At 58.3% G+C, this 22,614-nt stretch overlaps 3 protein-coding genes across 6 annotated transcripts in view; 2 read left to right on the top strand and 1 right to left on the bottom strand.

Annotated features, from left to right (window-relative positions):
• The first annotated feature begins 890 nt into the window (after positions 1–890).
• On the top strand, positions 891–6,251 carry LOC115641639 (suppressor of cytokine signaling 3-like). Of its 3 annotated transcripts, none has more exons than XM_030544972.1 (3): positions 891–1,240; positions 2,544–2,581; positions 4,550–6,251. In XM_030544972.1, exon 3 carries the CDS (start codon positions 4,630–4,632, stop codon positions 5,254–5,256), a length of 627 nt encoding a protein of 208 aa, XP_030400832.1. In that variant the 5' UTR covers positions 891–1,240; positions 2,544–2,581; positions 4,550–4,629; the 3' UTR covers positions 5,257–6,251. The 3 variants fall into 3 exon arrangements, with proteins under 3 accessions (XP_030400832.1, XP_030400831.1, XP_030400830.1); XM_030544971.1 differs by having other exon boundaries at positions 893–1,303; positions 2,544–2,649; XM_030544970.1 differs by having other exon boundaries at positions 895–1,303.
• A 1,265-nt stretch (positions 6,252–7,516) lies between these two features.
• On the bottom strand, positions 7,517–11,408 carry RPS9 (ribosomal protein S9). Of its 2 annotated transcripts, XM_030544977.1 has the most exons (5): positions 11,323–11,408; positions 10,041–10,163; positions 9,289–9,411; positions 8,974–9,160; positions 7,517–8,035 (listed from the first exon to the last, which is right to left on the bottom strand). In XM_030544977.1, exons 2-5 carry the CDS (start codon positions 10,135–10,137, stop codon positions 7,858–7,860), a joined length of 585 nt encoding a protein of 194 aa, XP_030400837.1. In that variant the 5' UTR covers positions 10,138–10,163; positions 11,323–11,408; the 3' UTR covers positions 7,517–7,857. The 2 variants fall into 2 exon arrangements, with proteins under 2 accessions (XP_030400837.1, XP_030400838.1); XM_030544978.1 differs by lacking the exon at positions 9,289–9,411.
• An 8,315-nt stretch (positions 11,409–19,723) lies between these two features.
• LMTK3 (lemur tyrosine kinase 3) overlaps positions 19,724–22,614 on the top strand; it is a 28,018-nt gene continuing 25,127 nt past the window's right edge. Inside the window, exons 1-3 of the mRNA XM_030544755.1 lie at positions 19,724–20,407; positions 21,826–21,959; positions 22,183–22,333. Of these exons, the coding sequence (XP_030400615.1) occupies positions 20,320–20,407; positions 21,826–21,959; positions 22,183–22,333 (373 nt within the window). The 5' untranslated portion in view covers positions 19,724–20,319. The remainder of the gene's footprint in view (positions 20,408–21,825; positions 21,960–22,182; positions 22,334–22,614) is intronic.

The following is a 22,614-nucleotide window of genomic DNA, read 5'->3' as shown; positions in this document are numbered from 1 at the left end:
GCAGATGGAGGAGGAGGGGAAGGAGAGCGGGGCAGAGGGGAGAGCACTAGGGGGGAGGGACAGATGGAGGAGGAGGGAGAATGAGCTGGGAGAGGGGAGCGGGGCAGGGGGAACTCGTGCGGGGGAGCAGACAGAGGAGGAGGGTGAAGGAGGTAGGAGAGGGGAGCTCGGGGGGAGGGCAGTGGGGGGGGAAGAAGCGGAGGGAGGAGGGGAGCAGGGGAGCAGGGCAGGGGGAAGACGCAGGGGGAAGGAGGTGGGAGAGGGGATCTCGGGGGGCCGTGGGGGAAGAAGCGGAGGGAGGAGGGTGAAGGAGCTAGGAGAGGGGAGCTCGGGGGAGGGAGCAGATGGAGGAGGGGGCACGGGGGGACAGTTGGGGGAAGGGGCAGGTGGAGGAGGAGGGGGAAGGAGGCGGGAGAGGGGGCGGGGGGACGGGGGGGAGGACAGCTGGGGGGGGTCGGCAGACGAAGGGGGGGTGCACTCCGCTCCCAGCCTTCGGGAAGGTCTGTGACTGTCCCTGTGCAGGCGCTGAAGGGTTAACAGCTGGGCTGCGTGTTTCTTGGCGGGGGCGGGGGGGGTTACGGGACTCCCCCCAGGAGGGAGAGGGGAGCAGAGCCAGCCCTGCCCTCCCCCGGGTGTCCCTAGCCCCGTGCAGGCAGCGAGGGGGAGGGACCACGGCGCACATCCCCTCCCTGTTACCAACAGTGCCCTGCACACTTCCAGGAATCACCCTGAGCCGGCGGGGGCGGGGGGGTTACCCAGCCCCGCCTGCCAATCAGAGCCCAGCCAGCCTGCCCCCAGCCCCCCCTCTGGCCAATGGGATGGGGATGGGGCCCATTCACAAAAATAAATATGAAACACTCCCCCCCGCCGGATACACCCCTTTCCCCAGTCCGGCCAGGAGATACTCTGGCCGGGTGGCTGGCGGGGGGGGGGGGGGTTTCCTGTGCCGCCCCCCCCCCCGCCCCACAACTCCCAATGCATCCAAGCCTTCTGCTTGTGCAAAAGGGAAAGTGGTTTTTCCTCTTTCCCTCTGCCGTGCCTACAGCGGCTTCCCGGCAGCTGCCCGCTCCAGAGGCCTGCTCCCCCACCCCGCGGAGACTGGGGGCCCGGCTGCCTGGCCAGGATGTACCCCCCAAGGGGGAAGCTTTCCTGTGACTTGGGGGAGGGGAGTTGATTTGCTCCATTTCCTCCCCCCTCTGCCCTGCGAGGACTCCAGGAGTAGCATTCCCAGCACGCCAGAGTGAGTCTACACGGGCTGCTAGCAAAATCGCTTCAATCCGGACTGGTTGGGGGTCAGAAAGGGGTGAGTTAAAACGGGAGATTATTTCATGGGCCTAGGGGAGCCGCCGTGGGCAAACACCCACAAAAACTACAACCAGGGGAGTTTGCAAATAGATTGGCGGGGGGCTGGACCTAAGGTGCCCTTGGCTCAGCTGCCCCCCCCCATTTGCCCCGCTGACCCCGGCCTCCCCCCCGTCACCCACGAAGCACAGCAGCTGGCAAGACAATGGGACTTTTCGAGCACTTTTAGCAACACCCAGCTCCTGCTCCAGGAGTGGGGGGCTGTTAATGAGGATAACAACCAGTCAGCGTTACTAAGAGCCCTGCCTGGGGAGAACTTGGGCTGGTTGATTTTAAGGAAGATCTTTGCAATGACTCTTTTCAGGGGATCCTTTGGATTTTTTTTTCTCCAGATGTTTTTTTTAAGCCTCATTTTTGTCCTCTCCACCCCCACCCCCCGGACCGTCATGATTTTTTATTTCTCTCTTTGCCACATTTTGAATTCAGCCATTCCTTTAATGTTAATATCCCACTGACTTAGGGTCAGTTACAGCTTGGGGGTTGCTTTTTAACATCGGTTTTAGGTTAGTTATTTGGGGTCAGTTTCTGGGTTGATTTGGGGGTGGAGGTAACAGTGATTTTAGGTTAGTTATTTGGGGTTAGTTTCCAGGTTGGGTTGGGGGGGATTTGACATTGGTTTTAGGTTATTTATTTGGGGTCAGTTTCTGGGATGGGTTGCGGGGGGGGGGGGGAACAGGGGTTAGCATTGATTTTAGGTTAGTTATTTGGGATCAGTTTTTGGTTTGGTTTGGGGTGGGAGTTAACATTGGTTTTAGGTTAGTTATTTTGAGCTATGGGGGACCAGATGTCTCGATTTTATAAAGACCGTGCCAATATTCAGGGCTTTGTCTAATATCCCCACCTATTACCTTCTGCCCCATCCCGATTTTCCACACTTGCTGGCTGGGGTCGGTTGACGGGTTGAGTTTTCGGACATTTTAGTGTGGTTGCTTGGGTTCAAACTGGGATGCCCAGGCCGCTGTAAGCGATGGGACAAATCCGAGCGGGTGCAGAAATCGGTGCCAGGCTCTGGGCCTTGAGCCGGGAGGGTTTGTGTCAGCCTTAGTATAAGGGTTCCCAGAACTGGGCTCAGATTTCAGGTAGCACGATGCAGATCAGGCCCTTTGTTACTTTAATAGGTTCAAGTTTTTTATAAGAGTTTGGTTTAAAAAAATATCTCCGCTGGATTTCTTCTTTTTTAGGCCCAACCAGAAGAGATCCTGTTCCCCCGGAGCTGGAGGTTTGTTCTAGCCTCGGGGTTTCCTGGAGGAAGTTGGAGCAGGAGTGAATTTGGCGCAGCCTTAAAATGTTTGTTCCCCTTTGCCCCCGCCACCACGCACGCACACATACACACACACACAAAGCGGGATTCACTCCCTGTTCTCTGGGGCACCTGGGCTGGGGTAGGGGCAGGCCAAGATCAGAAGAGTTTGTGGGGTGTGTGTGTGTGTACATCTTGTGTGCGGAGGAATATGGGTGTTGTTTTTTTTTGTGTGTATGTGGTGTGTACATCTTGTGAGGAGAGGATTGTGTGTGTAGTGTGTACATTTTGTGTGGGGAGGATTGTGTGTGTGTGTATTGTGTGTACATTGTGTGTGAGGAGGATCATGTGCATGTGTGTGGTGTGTACATTGTGTGTGAGGAGGATCGTGTGTGTGGTGCACATTTTGTGTGAGGAGGAGTGTGTGTGTGTACATCTTGTGTGGGGAGGATTGTGTGTGTGTGTGTATGTGTGTACGTTATGTGTGAGGAGGATCATGTGCATGTGTGTGGTGTGTACATCTTGTGAGGAGAGGATTGTGTGTGTGGTGTATACATCTTGTGAGGGGAGGATTGTGTGTGTGGTGTGTACATTTTGTGTGAGGAGGATCGTGTGTGTGTGCATGTGTACATCTTGTGTGGGGAGGGGAGGATTGTGCATGTACGTTTTGTGTGGGGAGGATTGAGTGGGTGTGTGTACATTTTTGTGTATATATGTTACGAATATGTATGCATATTTTGTTGGTGTGCATGTATACGTTTTGTCCGTGAGTGTGTTCCACACACACACTGTGTGTTTATGCCTCTTATGCTTTGTGTGTAGTGTACACAGAGACAAACCAGACACACAGGAGATATATATTTGTCTTTGTGTTTACCATATCTGTGTGCATTTGTGTGTTATACGTATGTAAAAGGGTGCATGTGTATGGGTTGTTATGAATGCTTGTGTTTGCATGGGTGTGTTTTCAGTGTGTGTGTATAATTATATGGAATAATATGTTGTGTTTGTAGATCTGCAATGAGGTTTCTGATGAGTGTGTTATAAGTGTGTGAATGTGGGGGTAGTATGGTTTTGTGCGTATATTTTGTGGGTGTGTCTTAAGTGTATGGTGTGTATACAAACACACACAGTGCAGGACTCATCCCCTCCAGCATAGGGAGGCAGGGAGACACACACACACACACACACACAGAGCGCAGGGCTCATCCCTGCCAGCATGGGGCAGCAGGGACACACACATATACACCCCACAGATTTTTAGGTATGTTCTCCTGTGGGGTGTGATTATGTGTGTGTATCTACATAACTTAGTGTGTGTATCGCTGGTGTGCAGAGGTGTTTCTGGGAGTGTGTGTTTGTAATTGTGTGTGGGTATGTATAACTATGGGGTGCAGTTTGCTGTGTGTTGCTGACTGCAGTGTGACGTTTGTGTATGTGTGTGTGTGGGAGGGTGTTGTAGGTGAATCTAAGGGTACGTGACTGTGTGTATGTGTGTGTCTGAGCCTGCTTGTGTGCACCTGTGTCGCTGTGTGTGTGTCAGTGATTTGTGTGTGTGAGAGGCTGTACCTCCAGCATTGAATATGGGTGGCTGATTGTGTGTGTGTGTCTATACACACACCCCTCTACAACTGGAGGTGATTCCAATCCTAGAGTGGTTAGAGTGGTGGGGGGAGGGCTGGGAGCCAGGACTCCTGGGTTCCCTCCCCAGCTCTGGGAGGGGAGTGGGGTCTAGTAGCTAGAGCAGGGGGGGGTTGGGAGCCAGGATGCCTGGGTTCTCTCCCCAGCCCCAGGGTCATTAGGTCGTGAAGAACATTAACAGCTGGTGTTGGATTCTGTGTGAGAACTTCCCGGTACCAGAATCAATCAGTCGCCTGCCCTGAGCTGCCCCTCACTCCCGACCCGCAATCCCAGGCTCCCCCCATTTACGCCCCCTTCTCTCCACAGATGATCCTGCAGGAGGGACCCCAGTGACCAGGAGGACTCAGCAGGGAGCGGGGGGAGGAGAATCCAGCCTGGGCAGCGCGATGGTCCCGCTGTGCTGGCCCTGCCTGCACTGCTGCCCGTACCCCCCGGCGGCCATGAGCGGGCCCCCCGCCCCGCAGCCCCCCGCCCTCTCCTACCACTACCGCAGCTTCTGCGGGGACTTCGAGCGGGTGGAGACAGCGCTGGAGCGGCTGGACGCCAGCGGCTTCTACTGGGGCAGCCTGTCGGGGGCGGAGGCCAAGCGGCTGCTGAGCCCCCACCCGCCGGGGGCTTTCCTCGTCCGCGACTCCTCTGACCACCGGCACCTCTTCACCCTCAGCCTCCGCACCGGGGCCGGCATCACCAACCTGCGCATCCAGCAGCAGGGGGCGGCCTTCCACCTGGAGACCCAGCCGGGGGCCCCCTGCCCGCCCGCCTTCGCCTGCGTGGTGCAGCTGGTGGAGCACTACCTGGGGCGGGCCGGGCACCCGGGGGGGCCCTGCTACCTGGAGGCCCAGGGGAGCCGCCCCGAGCCCCTGGCGCTCGCCCGCCCGCTGCGCTGCAAGGTGGCCTCGCTGCAGGAGTTGTGCCGGCGGGCTGTGCGGGCCAGCGTCCGGGCAGGGACCGGGGGGCCCGATCTGGAGGGGCTGCCTGTGCCCCGGGCCCTACGCAACTCCCTGCGCTGCTAGGGGGCCCTGCCCCAGGCCCTACTGAACTGTCTGCGCAGAGGGAGGGGAGAGGAGCAAGGGGGGGACCCCCAACCTACGCTCAGAATTCCCCCCCAATGCTCATGGGAGGCAGTGGGGTAGAGGGAGCCCCCCCGTAACTCAGGCCTTCTCAGCACAGCTGGGGGAGGGGAGGAAACCGCAGAGTGGGACCCCCTCTAGGACACCCCAGGGTTTTCCAGCACAGTGGAAGAGCGGGAAAGGGGTCTGTAGCCCCTGCCCTATGGAAAATGCAGGGCAGGGGCAGATGGGGAGGGGAGCAGATTGGCATCAGCCCCATGGCAGCTCCAGATTGTGGGGGAGATGGGACTGGATAAGGAGAGAGGCCTGGAGTGGACAGGAGAGGGGGCTCTTCAGGCCAGGGCTGGGACCCAGAGTAAGAACTGGGAGGGGGACATAGGAATTGGTGGGAGCTGAGGGATCTAATGAGGGGGTTGAGACCCAGGACTCCTGGGTTCTCTCCCCAGATCTGGGAGGGGTCTAGTGATGAGAGCAGGGCGGCTAGGAGCCAGGACTCCTCGGTTCTCTCTGCAGCTCTGGGAAGGGCATTGGGTCTAGATCCCAACTATTCCCAGGGAGCCAGATTGGACCCCAGCCCCATGCCGGGGCTCCCACCTCATCCCCTGGAGGGCGCCACACCAACCGCATGGACCTCGTCTCCCGCCAGGAGCGCTGGTGGCCCTGTTACCACCAGCCTGGCTGCACGGGGGGGGTCTTGTACCACTGCATCGGGCTGGAATAAACCTGTCTGCTGCATCCTGCCTCCCACCACTGCTTTGGGGGCTGCCTGGGACCTGGGGGCTGCAGGGGTAGCCCCTCAAAGCACCCACAAATCAGAGCCAGTACCCCCTAAAGAGGAAGAGCCCCATTTCCCCTGAGCTAGGCAAGACCCAGGCCTGGGACCAGAGGGGAAAGGCCTGGTTCCCCATTCCCTGCCAGCTGGCAGTGGTTGAGGGATCCTCCTGTCAACAACTTCCCCACCCCCCCGCCCCACCCCAGAAGCTGCTGCATCTAGCCATGACCCCATCCTCACCCCCTTCCGCGCCCAGCTGTTCCCGTAAGGCTCTTGGCACCACGAACGCTGACTCGGGGGAGCAAAGTTACTGAAAATGGCCTCAGCAGTTCAGAAAAAACCCAGCTGCTTCCGCCGCTCTGACTTTCGCTTCCCCCAGCAAACGGGTTCAGGGGCACCAGCCGCACTTTGCCATTACAGCCCAGGGCTGGTCCCCCACCCCTGGCACCCAGCTCAGCTCCAGCCTTTCACCCTCATTTCCCAGCAGGGCCAGCCCTGGACCCGCCTCCCTCTTGTGGGTGGAGCTCCCCCAGCTGATCCAGCACCAAGGGTCACAGCACCAGGCAGGTCTCTGCCCCCATGCCACTATAAAGCCACTGTCCAGCCAGCAGGCAGGCCAAAGCCCCCTTCTCAGCCTGGGAGGATTCGGGGACAAGCTAAGAGCAGCCCCACCTAGATAGAACAAAGGTTCATTTGCCTGGTGCCCCAGTGGGAACGACTAGACCAAGGAATCACACCACAATCCCTCCCCGGTGCCCACTGCCAGCTTCCAACAGAGGGGAGGGGAGCTCAGGGCAGCCTGGCACCACCAAAAGCCATGAGGCAGGAAACAGAAGATGCCAGGCCAAGCAAGCAAGGAAGGGGGTCCCACCTCAGGCCACTTAGAGAACAGGCCCTTCCCCTCCCCTTGAGGACCCCAGAGCCCTGACCCCGCCCCCCCCAGCTGACAAGATGGAGCAGTGAAGGAAATCCTGCCCCCAGGCTTGGCTGAGACAACATCAGGGCATAGAGCGGGAGGGGGGCTAGGACCCAGGGGACCACTCAGTGAGGAGTATCCCACCCAAATATCCCTCTGTAACCCCAGAACCCAGGCATCCTAGAACCAGCCGAGGCACAGCCAGCAAGGGGAGAACCCGGCCCCCTTGGCCCAATTCCAGCCCATGGCAAACAAGCCAAACTCCTCACCCAGCAGCCACATGTCTGTTGAGCTGGGGGGGGAGTTTTCTAGAGCTCCCACTGTTCAAATTACCCCAGCAGGGGGAGGATGGGAAGGACTGAGCTGGGCCCCATGGGCCCTGTGACAACTCCCAACTATTTTCCCTTCCTACCCCTCCCTGGGAGTCACCTCCACCCCCCACCCCCACCATGAGCATCAGCCAGCCCAACCAGGATTAATCCTCCAGCCCTCCATCCCCAGCATGGAAACAGGCAGCAGGTCTGCAGTGGTTTTATTTCCAAGGGCCAGTGCTGCCTGCAGGCCAGTGGGGGAAGGACAAACAGCAGGCAGGACAGGGCTCATTTCCAGACAGGGAGCTGGGGAACTACCTGCTGCAGGGTGCAAGGCCCAGCAGACGCTGCCTCCCGCTCACAGAGCACCCCCCTCTGGTGAGGCACAAGACTCAGAGCATTTGCTGTCAGGCTAGGGTACAGCAGCCCTGACACCCCAATGGCAGGACCCCACTAACAGACCAATCCACCCAGTTCAGCCCCACTCCAAACTGGTTTATTGATACAGCAGTGCAGGCTGCCCAGCAGGAGCAGCTGCCAGGCCTTTAATCCTCTTCTTCCTCATCCGCCCCGCCAGCGCCGCCCTGACCCTTCTTAGCATTCTTCCTCTTGACACGGCCGGGCCGGCCACCCCCATAAGGTGAGCGCAGCGAGAAGTCAATGTGCTTCTGTGAGTCCAGGCGCACGATGAAGGACGGGATGTTCACGACCTGCTTCCGCACCCTGGGGAAGGGGAAAAGGGTGAGGGCAGGTACAGGAAGCCACCTACCCACAGTGCTCTGGGGCAACAGGACCCCAATCAGAATTTAACATTAACCCCTGGGGCAGATGCCCCACCCCTTTGCCATCTTGTAGCTCCTCCCAGACACTCCCCAGAGCCAGCTACACATCAGCTGCTCCTGGATACCACAGTCCCATCCCATCTCTTCCCCACACCCCCAGCCAGCTCCTGCTGGTACCAGATTTGAATCCAGAGTCATCCAAAGAAAAGGGGTGACCTCTGGATTGATGCTAGGGAGCTGAGATCAAAACCCAGCCCTGCCCCCATTGCAAAAGAGGAGTGACTCCAGATTGACACCAGGGAAGCCAAGATCAGAAGCAGGTCCCACTGAACCAAGCTCCATTACCAGGTTGCCCTGGGATCCAATCCCCATTTGCAGGGAGCAGCCGGCAGCTTGTTACCTGTGCAGCAGCCCCGAACACGGGGCTGGTGGAACGGCCTGGCCCTTCGCAAGGTGTACGGCTCTGCCGCAGTGACCCTTGCCGACATGGGCAGCCCTACTGCCCGCTAGCCGGAGCGCAGGGTTGGACCGACCAGGGGGGCTCCCCAGGCCAGAGCCTGCCTCACTGGGCAGGAGGCTCCACACACCTCACAGGCTCATCCAGGAGGGCTACACAACACAGCAAGAGCAAAGCTTTAGGCACGGGGAGGGGAGGAGCAACGGCCAAACTCCCCACGTCCTTGGGATCAGCTTTGACCCTGCCGAAGAGGCAGGACAGTCACCGAGAACGAGGCCACTGACCTGCCTGCCACACAGCTCCTCCTCACGAACTCAGCACCCGGTCCCACCTTGTGTAACGCACTAGACCCTCCCCTCCCTCAGCCAGGGAGAACACCCAGGAGTCCTGTCCCCCCCCACCCACAGCAGCACGTGCCCTACCGGATGTGCCTCTGGCGGATCAGCACCCGGGCGTGGTGGATGGACTTGGCCAGGCCCAGCTTGAAGACCTGGGTCTGGAGGCGCCGCTCCAGGAAATCCTCAATCTTGAGGCCCAGGATATAATCCAGCTTCATCTTGCCCTCGTCCAGCACCCCGATGCGCACCAGCCGTCGCAGCAGGGCATTGCCTGCGGGGGTGTCGGTGAGACAGGGGGTTAGATCCAGGGACCCTGCCTCTTCCCCTCCCACCAACTTCAGACAGCTGCTGGGACCAGCTCCCAGCACCCCCCCACACACACACATCCTGCCCCCCTACCTTCAAAGAGGCGTTTGGGGTCCTTCTCGTCCAGCGTGAGCAGCTCACGGGCCGCCTTGCGGATCTTGGCCAGGGTGAACTTCACCCGCCAAACCTCCCGCTTGTTCCGCAACCCGTACTCGCCTGGGGAGGAGCAGGGCTGTTACCAACAGGGACCACAGGCAGCCACCTCTGGGGTGGGGCACGGGGGCTGGTTATACGGGGACCCCTCACTGGGCACTGAGATGCAGAACCTCTGGGGTGGGGCGTGGGGGCTGGTTATACGGGGACCCCTCACTGGGCACTGAGATGTGGCCCCTCTGGGGTGGGGCGTGGGAGCTGGTTATACAAGGGCCCCTCACTGGGCACTGAGATGTGGCCCCTCTGGGGTGGGGCGTGGGAGCTGGTTATACAGGACTCCCCGCCCAGCGCCAGGACACGGTTCAGGACTGTATCCCACTGACTAGAGGCAGCAGGTTTAACACTGCCTGGACTAATGGAGTTAAATTGCCTAAAGATCAGGAAATAATAATTGGGCCATTAATGCTGTGTCTAACAAAGCAAGCTGCATATGGTGCACAGCGCCTCACAGTGCCAGCCCTGACTGCCAGGGAGAGTGCCCCCTGCTGAGCCCCCCTCCCCCCCCTCCACAGCCCAGCACCCCCTAATACTGCCCCAGGGCCATCCCTGTCAGGGGAGATTGCCTTTGCCCCACCCCCTGCTGAGCACCAGGCAGGCACCTGCCTGAGCCCCCACCCTGCCCCCAAACTCACCAATGAGTTTCAGCTCCTGGTCGAGGCGGGATTTCTCGAAGGGGCGCCGAGGGGTGACATAGGTCTTCCGGCACACCCAGCTCCTGGCAACGGGCATCCTGGCTGAGGCTGTGGGCTCTGGCCCTGGGGGGAGAGGCAGAGGGAAATGAGCTAGGAAGAGACAGGACAATTCTGCTCCATCCTCACCAGCCCCCAACCAAAGCACATGGGGCCTTGATCCTCCAGCAGCCACCCCACAAACCCAGGGCACAGCTTATCCTGGGGGGGGGCCCTGGGCTGTGAACTAGGGTCAGACAAGTGCTCCCTGTCTTTCCTAAACCCTCAGGATCACCCCTCCAATCAACTCCCATCAGGCCAAGGTGCCTGCATCCTGCACCCACCCACGCACGTGTCTCTGCCACGTTGACAGAACAGCGCCCACGAAGCCTTCAAAGACCTCAGCAACCCTGGCACGGGGTGTGCTCAGGCCACAGCCCAGTGTGGAGCCCCTGGCCCAGCAGACACTGGTATGGAGCAGGGAAAGAGTCGTGGGCATGAGGGTGAGCGATTGCAGGGAGGGGAGGCCAGGAGCCCACGGTGGGTGCAACAGGAGCAGCCAACACAAGCTATGAAGCCAGGACCCACTAGCACTCAGAGGGGCCGTCCCTGTGGTGGGTCCCCGCGCAGCAGTTACACCGCACGGTGCCACGGAGCCAGAGCCACCTGCCCCTCGTTACAGGCCCCAGGTCTGGTGACATCGAGCAGCAAAACGGTGGCCCCAGGGCAGCCAGCAGAGCTCAGCGCCCGGGGGGGGGGGCGGTCCGGCGGGAGGGGCTGCAGACCAACCCGACATGGACATTGGGGTGTTTAGCGCGTGCCCTGGGTGCAGGAAGGGGGGCGGGGGGGGCCCTGGCGCGGGCCGCAGCTGGTCTCTGCCTCGCAGCGCCCCGGGCGCTCTGCAGGTGGGGAAACTGAGGCACGACGGGGGGAGCCCCTTGCGCAACGCCAGGCCCCGCTGCAGCAGGCGGGGGGGACGACCCCCCCAATACACGGGGCTGGGGGGGGATCTCCCGGGCCACGTGTTCCCCCTCCCCCCCCGCCCCCTTGCAGCAACAGCGCGCGCCAGGCCCAGGGTCCGCACGCGCCACAGGCCCTAGCTCACCGCCGCCTCTGCGCATGCGCGCGCCCGCGGGGAGCCGCGCGGCCCCCCCCGTATCCCCGCGCGCCCTGCCGCTGCCGCGCGCTCGCCCATCACCCCGGCCCCGCTCCCCTCCGAGCGCGCGCGGCGCGGCCCCGCCCTCACCTCACACCAGCACCTACAGCCACGGCGGTTGAGAAAAAAGAAGAGAGCAGCGCTTCCTGGGGCTGCCTTATATACCGCACGGGAAAGGCTCCGCCCTCTGACGCATCAGCCAATGGCAGGGCGCCGCCGGGTCCCGCTGGCCAGTGGAAGGGAGGCGCTTCGCGCAGCCCGCTGGCCAATGACTGAACGCTCCCGGGGGTCATAGAGAGAGATTCCTAGAGCGTCGTACGCGCGTGGGAGAGTGTTGGGGGGGGGGGCGGCGGCTATTGCTGGGGGGGGTGAACCCCCCTCCCGTCCCGGGGGGGAGCGGCTATTGCTGGGGGGGGTGAACCCCCTTCCCCTCCCGGGGGGGAGCGGCTATTGCTGTGGGGGGTGAACCCCCTTCCCCTCCCGGGGGGGGAGCGGCTATTGCTGTGGGGGAGTGAACCCCCTTCCCGTCCTGGGGGGAGCGGCTATTGCTGTGGGGGGGTGAACCCCCTTCCCGTCCTGGGGGGAGCGGCTATTGCTGTGGGGGGTGAGCCCCCTTCCCCTCCCGGGGAGGAGCGGCTATTGCTGGGGGGGCACCATTATATTGGCACAGGGGCCGTGACCATCAACGCGGGGGATAATTCACCCCCCCACTGACACCTGTCCCCTTTTGCTGCCCAGTGACCTTTGATGTAGGTCAATATCTCCAGTCTCGGTGTCTCTGCTGTTTGCTTGACCCCCTTACTTCAGCCTCCAGGTGCCGTTTCCACTGGGGCTGGCTCCAGTGTGTCGTTCCCCCGGACTCAATCGAGGCTTCGTAGAACTTATTGCTAATATTTGTGTGTCGGAGACAGAGCCTGCGCGGTGCTACATCTTTTCCGGACAGTCAAGGACAGACGGGAAGTCACAGTCAAAGGACACACAGACAGACAGACAGACAGGTAGTTGAGGGTGAAGGGGAAAGCAATGCAAATCTCGTACAAGTCAATACAACAGAAAAGGCATTGCAGTAATACTGCTTGTTACAGTTATGTATGTTATAGCGGCGTCAGGCGCTGCACAGATGCAGGTGTAGACAGTCCTTGCCCAGGCTGAGATCAGGGGTCTGTCATGCCGGGCGCTGCCCAGACCCAGCAAGAGAGGGTCCCTGCCCATCTGAGATCAGGGCCCTGTCGTGCTGGGCACTGTGCAGTTCCAATGGGAGACAGGCCCTGCCAAGCTGAGACCAGGGGCCAATTGTGCCAGGCGCTACATAGACACAGCGAGAGACAGTCCCTGTGCAGCTGAGATCCCTGCCCTGTTGTGCTAGGGGAAGCAGAGGCAAGAGCAGGGAATAGGTCCCATGACTCCTATCCCAAACCAGTTCCCTAGCCAATGGGAACAGTGCTTCCCCGACTTTTCACTAAGGCAACCCATCTAGACTCTCCCTGCGACCCACTGGTGGGTCGGGACCCCTTGTTTGGGAAACGATTCCCTAGATAACGAAACCTCTGTATGGCCCGTGTGGCTAGTCCTGCTCCCCATGAAACCCACAGGGGTTTTGCTCTTGAATTCAGTGGGAGCAAATCCCTGGGACCAGGTCACCGGCTGACGTAAATCGGCCTAGCTCCAGAGAAGTCACCAGCTGGAGAACTGACCCATCAATGGGCGTTTCCCTGCTGATTTTGGTGGGCATTGCATAAGGACCTTGGTGCTCGGCGCATGCGGGGCAGTCTGATCCGTGCAGGAAGTGAAGTGGAGTCGATGGAGCAGCACCAGGGGTGGGATGCGTCCGGGCTAGTTTATTTTAATTGCCAACTGACCATGGTCTGTAGATCATAGACTTGCTCCATCCGGTATGAGCCGCAGCCGGTGGTTGGCCAGGGCGCCTGGCATCACATGGGAGTGCCCAGCGTGTGGTGAGAACCCTGGCATGGCCACCCTTGGGGTGGGATTGAGATCAACTAGCAAAGAAAACACTGGAAGCCGTTGAGGGTATGATAAAAGGCAGAGAGGGGTTGCAAACACCGGATCTCTCCCACCTCCCCCATCTCACGCCAAACCTTTCGCAGGGTTTGTGTCTGTCTTAGGGTAAGTTTAGGAGGAAAAAAAAGCAGGATGAAAAAAGCAGCAGAAAGGTGGAGAGAGAGGGACCCTCTCAATGGAAACGGACAACGGAACCGGAGTGGAGAGAATAATGTTAACGAATCCTCCACCCTAGGCCTGAGTCTGATTGCGTGGATTGTATACTGGTCTAGCTGAGATCAGAACCCAGCCCTGCCCCCATTGCAATGAAGGGTGACTCTGGATTGACCCAGGGGGCTGAGATCAGAACCCAGCCCTGCCCCCATTGCAATGAGGGGTGACTCTGGATTGACCCAGGGGGCTGAGATCAGAACCTGGCCCTACCCCCATTGCAATGAGGGGTGACTCTAGATTGATCCAGGGGGCTGAGATCAGAATCTGGCCCTGGTCCCATTGCAATGAGGGGTGACTTTGGATTGATCCAGGGGGCTGAGATCAGAATCTGGCCCTGGTCCCATTGCAATGAGGGGTGACTTTGGATTGATCCTAGGGGGCTGAGGTCAGAACCCAGCCCTGCCCCCAGTGCAGTCAGGGATGACTAGTCTGAAGGGCTCTGTGTCTGTGGCCCTTTGAGGTCTGGCCAGTTCCCCTTGGCCCGCTGCCCCATCCCGGACACAGCCCATGACTGGCAGCCCAGGCTGAGCCAGTAGCCAGTAAATCTCCCTTTTCACTGGACACTTTCACGGGGGAAGCCGGCAAGTGCCCAGCCGCCGCAAATGGCGGAGAATTAAGCTGCTGATTTATTGGGTGTTTTTTTCCTAACCTGGTGTTTGTGTGAGAAGCCAACTGTGCTGAATTCCCAGCCTCCCCGCTCTAACCACTGGAACATCCCTCCCCTCCCAGGGTCCGGTAGAGAACCCAGGAATCCTGACCCACAGCCCCACCGCTTTAACCACTAGACCCCACTCCCCTCCCAGAGTCAGGGAGAGAACCCAGGAGTCCTGACCCCCAGCCCCCTGCTCTAACCACTAGACCCCACTCCCCTCCCAGAGCCAGGAGTGGAGTGAGATGCAGATAGGCAGTAGCAGGTAATATTTGTTTGTGCCCCGTCAGTGTGAGGAAGTGTCTGTGTGTTGGGGGACGTGTGTGTGTGGCGGCTGTTTTCTTTTGCACCTGGGGTGAGGGGGGCAGGTTTGTGTGTCTCCTATGTGTGTGGGAATGTTTGTGGCTGTGTGTGTGGGCATCTCTGGCTGTGAGCACTCAAGTCTGCAGGGGTGCATCTGTGTGTGTTTGGGTGTGTCTCTGGGTGTGTGTTTGGGGTTGTAGGTCCGTGCATACACGTGTGTTTGTGTGTGTGTTGGGTTGTTTGTGCATGTGTGCGTGAATATATGGGGTTGTGTGTATGTGTGTGTGTCTGTGTATTTGGGGTTATGAGTTGATGTGTGTGTGTTTGGGATTGTATGTGTATGTGAATGTGTCTGTGTGTGTTTGGGGTTGTGTGTGTCTGTATTTGGGGTTGGCTCTGTGTGTTTGGGGATGTGTCTGTGGTTGGGGTTATGTGTATTTGTGTCTGCATGGTTGGGGGGGGTGTGACTGTGGTTGGGGATGTGTCTGTGTGGTTGGGAGAGTGTCTCTGTGTGGTTGGGGTTGTGTATGTCTAGTTGGGGTTATGTGGTTGGGGATGTGTGTGTCTGTGTGGTTAGGGAGGTTCTGTCTCTGGTTGGGGATGTGTCTCTCTCTGTGGTTGGGGGGGTTCTGTCTCTGTGTGGTGGGGGGGTGTCTGTGTGGTTGGGGAGGTTCTGTCTCTGGTTGGGGATATGTGTGTCTCTGTGGTTGGGGGGGTTCTGTCTCTGGTGGGGGTGTGTCTGTGTGGTGGGGGGTGGGGGTGTCTGTGGTTGGGGTTCTCTGTGGTTGGGGGTGTCTGTGTGGTTGGGGAGGTTCTGTCTCTGGTTGGGGATGTGTGTGTCTCTGCGGTTGGGGGGGTTCTGTCTGTGTGGTGGGGGGTGGGTGTGTCTCTGTGTGATGGGGGGTTCTGTCTCTGTGGTTGGGGGTGGGGGTATCTAGACTGTGTGTGTGCGCGCGAGTCTATCTGTGACAATGATGAGATCACATTCCTCTCATCGCCTCCGCCACTCCCCATCGCGAATCCGACTCAGCTCCCCTGGGGTGTCTCAGCTCAGCGATCCCCTGGGGTGGCACCCTGAGGGGCTGAGCAGTGGGGCTGCGGGTTCTGTGCTACCCATACAGCATTGAGGGGGGGGACTGTGATAGGGACCAGGGGGCAAAGTGGGACCTCAGCGGGGGGGGGGGGGGGGGGGATCCCAGCAGAGGGTGGGTTGTGAGGTGGGAGGAGGAGGGCTGTGGAGTGGAGGGGAATCCCAGCGGGAGGAGGGGAGGATCCCAGCAGGGGGGTGCTGTGAGGTGAGGGGGGATCCCAGCAGAGGGGGGGCTGGAAGGGGAGAGTGGGATGCCAGCAAAGGGGGCTGTGGGGTGGAGGTGTGGGTGGATCTCAGGAGATGGGGGGCTGTGGGATGAGAGGGATCCCAGTGAGGGGGAGCGCTGTCAGGGGATCAGGATACCAGCGGGGGGGCGGAGTTGTAGGGTAAGGGGGGATCCCAGCATAGGGGGGGTTCGTTGCACAAGAGGTTTCTGCTCAAATTCGGCGCTGGTTCCCTGTGTGGGTGGGGTTTCCACTGCACCTGACAACCCGTGCTCCCCACCAGGGTGACTGCTGCACCCCCCGCCCCTGCCTGGCTGTGTGTGGCTGTATGTGAGAGAGAGAGATGATGTCGTGATTCCTAGGTTCGTAGATTCACAGCCAGCAGGGACCCTTGCGATCTGCTCGTCTGACCTCCTGTACGACTCCACCCAGGCACTGCCCTACAAGAGCAGATCTCCCAAACCAGCCACCTGGGCTGAGTAACTGCTGGGGCAGGAGAATCCACCGGGCCCCTCAGTATCTTCCCCTCCCTGTTCAAAACCCGGACCCGATTTGCCATCTGAATGTGTCTAGCTCCAATCCCAGCCATGGGATCAGGCTCCAGCCATCCTCTGCCAGGCGGAGGAGCCCAGGATTAAATATTTGTTCCCCACACGAAACAAATCAAGTCCCCCCCTTCCCTGTCTCTTTGTTGCACTAAACAGCCGCCGCTGTCCGTCTGCCCAACTCTGAAGACAGTGCAGAAGTAAGGGTGACAATACCGCAACCCCCCTACAACAACCTTGTGACCTCCCATGACCTCCTTTGGCTCAGGCCCCCCAGTTGGAGAAATGCTGGTCTCCCCCTTGGAATCCGTATAGCATAGGGCAATATACAGATTTCACGGGGGAGACCAGCGTTCACGGTCCATGCCACGTTTTTCTCGGTTGTGAATTTGGTAGACCCCTATCAATTGAGCATGGTCCTTCTTGAGTCCAGCCACGGTCACACCAAGGCCAAACCCAGAGGTGAAATAAACTCTTGGAGATCCCCTGGCTGCCCTTACCTCTTTGGGCCATAGTGCCCGTGTGGTCAGCCGATTCTCCAACACGACCCCACATCTTTTCCTCACGCCGTGTCCTGGCACCGAGCCCCTGCCCAGCCCAAAAGCATGGGCCTTGGGTCCTTGCTCCTGGGCGGAGGACTTTGCCCCCAGTGATCCCGGTTGCTCCGTCTCAGTGGCCTGTCCTCAGCGGCATTTACCGCAGCCCCCATCAGCGGGGGATGCTCTGTTTGGTCCCGGGTCATTGATAATAAAAATGGCCAAGAATTGAGCCTGATGGCCCCCCCATCCCTGAAACAAACCTGCTTGAGGAGAGTGCCTGTTTTCAGGGGCATTTGGAGGCCTCTCGGTTAGCTTGTCTGATACACTGTGTGTGGTTGTGGGTATGACACTGGGTGTGTGTGAGAAAGCAAGAGACTGTGTGTCTGGGTATGTGAAACTTCTCGTGTGTGAGAGAGAGACTGGGCATGTGAAACTGTGTGTGTGTGTGTGTGTGACACTATGACAGTGTGAGTGTGTGTGACTGATTATGTTTGTGTCACTGTGTGTGTGTGAAAGAGACTGGGTATGTGAAACTGTGTGTGTGTGTGTAACAGAGAGAGAAAGAGAGAGACTGGGTATGTGAAACTTTGTGTGTGTGTAAGAGAGAGAGAAAGAGAGAGACTGGGCATGTGAAACTGTGTGTGTGTGTGTGTGACACTATGACAGTGTGAGTGTGTGTGACTGATTATGTTTGTGTCACTGTGTGTGTGAAAGAGAGACTGGGTATGTGAAACTTTGTGTGTGTGTGTGTAACAGAGAGAGAAAGAGAGAGACTGGGTATGTGAAACTTTGTGTGTGTGTGTGTAACAGAGAGAGAAAGAGAGAGACTGGGTATGTGAAACTTTGTGTGTGTGTGTGTAACAGAGAGAGAAAGAGAGAGACTGGGTATGTGAAACTTTGTGTGTGTGTAAGAGAGAGAGAAAGAGAGAGACTGGGCATGTGAAACTGTGTGTGTGTGTGTGTGTGTGTGACACTATGACAGTGTGAGTGTGTGACTGATTATGTTTGTGTGTCACTGTGTGTGTGTGAAAGAGAGAGACTGGGTATGTGAAACTTTGTGTGTGTGTGTAACAGAGAAAGAGAGAGATGGTATGTGAAATTGTGTGACACTGTTACTGTGTGACTGTGTGCACATGTGACACTGTGTGTGAAGGAGAGAGAGAGACTGTGGGCATGTGTGACAGTGCCTGTGTGTGTCTATGTATGACACTGTGTGTGTGTGAGAGAGAGAGAGAGAGAGTGTCCAGTGTGTGAAATTCTATGACTGCATGTGACAGTGTATGTGCATGAGAAACTGAGAGTCTGGATTTGGGAGACACTGTCTGTGACTGTGTGTGTGACAGTGCGTTTGTGTGTGTCCCCATGTGTGACACTGTGTGTGTGACTGTGTGTGACACTGTATGTGCCTGAATGTGTGAGGCTGTGTCTTTGTGTGAGTGTGTATGTATTTGTGACTGTGTCCGTGTGTGACAATGTGTGTGTGTCCAGGTACGCGATACTGTATGTGGCTTTTTTCATGATATTGTGTGTCTGGGTACATGATACCGTGTATGAAACTGTGTGTGTGTGAAACTGAGGATGTCTGTGACACCATGTGTGTCTGTGCACATGGCATTGTGTGTAATTGTGTACTTAGGTTGTAATCTGCTTAGGGCACACGCTGGCATTTCAGTCTGTGGATCTATACAGCACCCCGCACGATCAGGTCTGGTCCCTCCCTGGGGCCGCTTGACATGACTGTATTTGTGTGTGCGAGATGTGTGTATGTGATATACACTGTGTGTGAGACCTCACAGGCACATGGGACAGCATGGGTTTGTGTGAGAGCCATTGCGAGTATGTTGTGACATTCTCTGTGTGTGTGATGCTCTGTGTATGTAGGAGACATCACATGGACATGTTTGCGTGTGAGAGTGTCAATGTGTGTATGAGCTGTGTGTGTGACACTGTCTGTGTATGAGCTATGTGTGTATGTGTGATAGTGTATGTGCAAGCTTTGTGTGTGTGTGATACTGTCATTGTGTGAGCCACATATGTGTGACAGTCAGTATGTGTGCAGGCCGTGTGTGTGTGTGAGAGAGAGAGAGAAAGGGTGTGTGTGAACTGTGTGTGTGCCAGCTGTGTCAGTGTGACACTGTCAGGGTGTGTGCAAGCCATGTGGGTATGTGACAGTATGTGTATGAGCTGTGTGTGTGACAGAACGTGTGTGAGCCGTGTGTGTAGCTAACACTGTCAGGGTTGTGTGTGAGCCATGTGTGGTATGTGACAGTGTGTGTATGAGCTGTTTGTGTGACCATGTGTGTGCGAACCATGTGTGTATCTGACACTGTCAGGGTGTGTGCAAACCATGTGGGTATTTGACAGTGTGTGTATGAGCAGTGTGTGTATCTGACACTGTCAGGGTGTGCAAGCCGTGCATGTGTGTGTGTATCTGACACTGTCAGGGTGTGTGCGAGCCATGTGTGTATGTGAGACTGTCAGTGTGTATGTCTGTGTGTGTGTGTGGCCCATGTGACACTGCGTGTTTACGCATGACACCTCTGCCCAGCTCTTTTCCCCCTCCTTGGCTTGGGGAATCCCCTGGCAGCTCCCCCCACACCCTGCACCCCCAAACTCCACCCTGTCCCCACAATACCCCCCTGCACACACACCCTCCCTCCCTATCCCTCTCCCACAGTGCCCTACTGCTGCTGAGGCTGGTACCAGGGAGAAGGTAACCATGGAGACGCTCCCCCCCTCCATCTCCTGCATCTCTCCGCCCTCCCCCTCTCCCTTCCTCTCTCCTTTCTTTGGGCTTCTGGCCCTGACAGACAGCTCCCCAGCCCAATCGGCGAGCCCAGCAGTGGGGCGGGGGGGTGTCTGTCCGAGGGGGTGGGTCTTGTCTCCATCAATTCCAGCAGCCCAGCTCCCCAGCCAGGCGGATGCCGAAATCAACCAGCCTCCCATTGGGTTTGATCCTCCTTTTCTTCTCCCCTTCCCCCCTTCCACTTCCCCGCCCCCCCCACCCCAGCAAAGCGGGTGAAAAACCCAGACGTCTGCCCGGATCTCCCCACCCCCCAGTTTTCCTTTTCACCCTGCATCCCACCCTCCCCAGTTCTCCTCCTCCCCCCGTCTATTGTTGGCATGGGCATAACCCACGTCTGATCCTTTCTATTGCTTGGCCCCTGCCAGCCCTCCGCTGGGCGGATTGGCCCCTTCCCTCCTTCCCCTTGGAGCTCTGAGGCGGAGGAAGGAAGGAAGATGCTTCGGGATGAAAAGCAGGTAGCAGCTGAGGCCAGGCCGGCCCATCTTCCCGGCGATGTGAAGCCGGGGTGCCCTCCGGCCCGGGTCCCCCTCACCCCTTCGGATGCGTGAAAGCCTCTGGGTGCTCCCCCCTGTCCCACACACCTGCCCCGTTTCAGGCGGCGTGGCCTGCGCCTGGCTTCCCTCCCTCGGGTCTCCCCTCTTCCCCCCCTGGACCTAGGCTGTCTCCCCGCCGATCGATGCCCGCTGAGCTCCAACAATGCTAAGGCAGGGGCACGTCATCCTGCTGGCCGCCTCCATGTCGTATTTCAACCCGGACAGAGCATTAGCCGCGCCGCTGGAGAACGGTGAGCAGCCGAGCCTGGACGGCCTCCCTGGAGTCTGGGCACGTGGAGGGGACAGGTTTCCTGGCAGATCGCCCCCCGCCTCCGATCCCTCCACCTCTCCATCGCTTCCTTCATCCCATCCGTCACTGTAACCGGCTTACTGTACCTCCTCAATCCCTTCCTTTGCTCTAACCTGCTTTTCATTCCTCCTTCATCTCTTCCTTCGCTCCCTCCATCTGCAACCCCTTCCTCCTCCATCCCTTCCTTCACTCCCTCCATCCTCTGTCCCCTTCCTCCTCCATCCCTCCCTTCGCTCCATGCCTCCGCCGTCCCCCTCCTCCTCAATCCCTTCCTGCGCTCCCTCTCTCCGCCGTCCCCTTCCTGCACTCCATCCCTCCACTGTCCCCTTCCTCCTCCATCTGCCGTCTCCTTCATCCCTCCACCATCCCCTTCCTCTTTCATCCCTTCCTTTGCTCTCTCCCTCCGCCGTCCCCTTCCTCCTTCATCCCTTCGGTCCCTCCCTGCCGTGTCCCACTTCTCCTTCCTTAGCTCTATTCCACCTGCTTTCCACCCCTCCACAGGGCACCTCCTGTTGGCGCACCCTTTCCCTCTGCTGAAACTGACCACGTCGCTTCCAGTGTCGTTTGGGGGGCTGGGTCAGATGGGGGTTTTCCTCCCCCGCAGCTGATTTGTAAGTTTCTCTCCTTAGGTGGCTGAGCCCGTCCCCTCCACACAGCAGACTAGTCAGTCCCTGGCTAGTTACGTGTTTGTGTGGCTGCAGGAGGGTAGGAGATGGGGTGTTAGGAGTTGGGGCGCTGGGGAGAGGTCCATGTTTATGGTGGCTGGGCCTGTTGGGCCGCTGATCTGTAGAGCCCTGGCATGAAGAGTCTGTGAGACTTGGGCCCGGTTCCCAGCAAGTTGGTTGAGGGGAAGGCCTGGGTCCAGTCCCTGGAGCAGGTGTTTGGGGGCAGTTCTGGACCAAGTTTCGGGAGAGGTAATTTGGGGTGCAAGAGCTGCCGGCCTGATGCCTGGTGGGTGAGTTGCAGGCAGTGTCTCGGCCTGGTTACCAGTGGGGCAGTTGGGGGTCAAGGCCCAATTCCTACTCGGTGATTTGGGGAGGGGTCTTGGCCCAGTTCCTGATGGGTGAATGCGGAGGAGTCTGTATGTCCTCGCTCGATACCCATCCATCCATCCCTCGCCCCATCCCCAAATCGTGCATTTGCCACGAATTACCGTTTCAATTGGGGCTGGGAGTTATTTGCCCTGTAATGCCTGGAACTGGTTTCTGTTCCATTGGGGTTTTCCTCACAGAGCTCAATCAAGACAGTCATGTCAGCACCACACAAGGGATCCCTGTATAACCAACCCCCGTGCCCCACTCCAGAGGGGCTGCATCTCAGTGCCGGGCAGGTTCTTACTCTCATTTCTCTCTCCCCTAGATGGTCTGTCCCAAGGTCGGTTCCCTCTTGCTCCTCCTTATGCTGTGGTCTTGATCTCCTGTTCGGGTCTCCTGGCCTTCGTCTTCCTCCTCCTCACCTGCCTGTGCTGCAAACGGGGTGATGTTGGCTTCAAGGTGAGAGATGGCTGGGGCTGGGGAGGAGCATGGCTGGGTGTCAGAGGATGCACTGGTCCTTTAAGGGAAAACCTTACACCTAGAACATCCCGGTTCTGATCCCAGGACCACTTGCCTTCCACCCCTGGGATTTGTGGTACCCAGGCCATGTGCCTAGAGAGACATAGACTCTAGAATGGATATCCCAGGTCCTCATGCATCCCTGTCTGTCTGCGCCCTGCAGGAGTTCGAGAACCCAGATGGGGAGGAGTATTCGGGGGAATACACGCCACCCGCTGAGGAGACCTCATCATCCCAGTCCATCCCAGACGTCTACATCCTGCCGCTCTCTGAGGTCTCGCTCCCGGCTCCCAACCAGCAGATGCCCAAGACAGGTAGGGGACATGCTTGTCTTCCAACTGGGTGTGACACATTCCTGGACTGTGGGGATGGGATGGATTGGAAAACCAGATTCTAGGTTGTCCAGTGGGAATGGGCTGTGTTAGATTGGTTCTAGGCTAGTCAATGGAAACTGGGTGGCTCTGGTTCTTGGTTAGTCAATGCACATGGGGAAGTTCTGGTTCTAGATTATGGAGGCAGGGAGGCTCTGATTATAGGCTAGTCAGTGAGATTGGTGGTACTGGTTCTAAGCTAGTCCATGGGGAGGCACTGGTTC

The sequence above is a fragment of the Gopherus evgoodei genome, unplaced genomic scaffold (genome assembly GCF_007399415.2).
Source record: "Gopherus evgoodei ecotype Sinaloan lineage unplaced genomic scaffold, rGopEvg1_v1.p scaffold_35_arrow_ctg1, whole genome shotgun sequence".
NCBI lineage: Eukaryota > Metazoa > Chordata > Testudines > Testudinidae > Gopherus > Gopherus evgoodei.
This window is presented reverse-complemented; position numbering and strand designations above follow the sequence as displayed.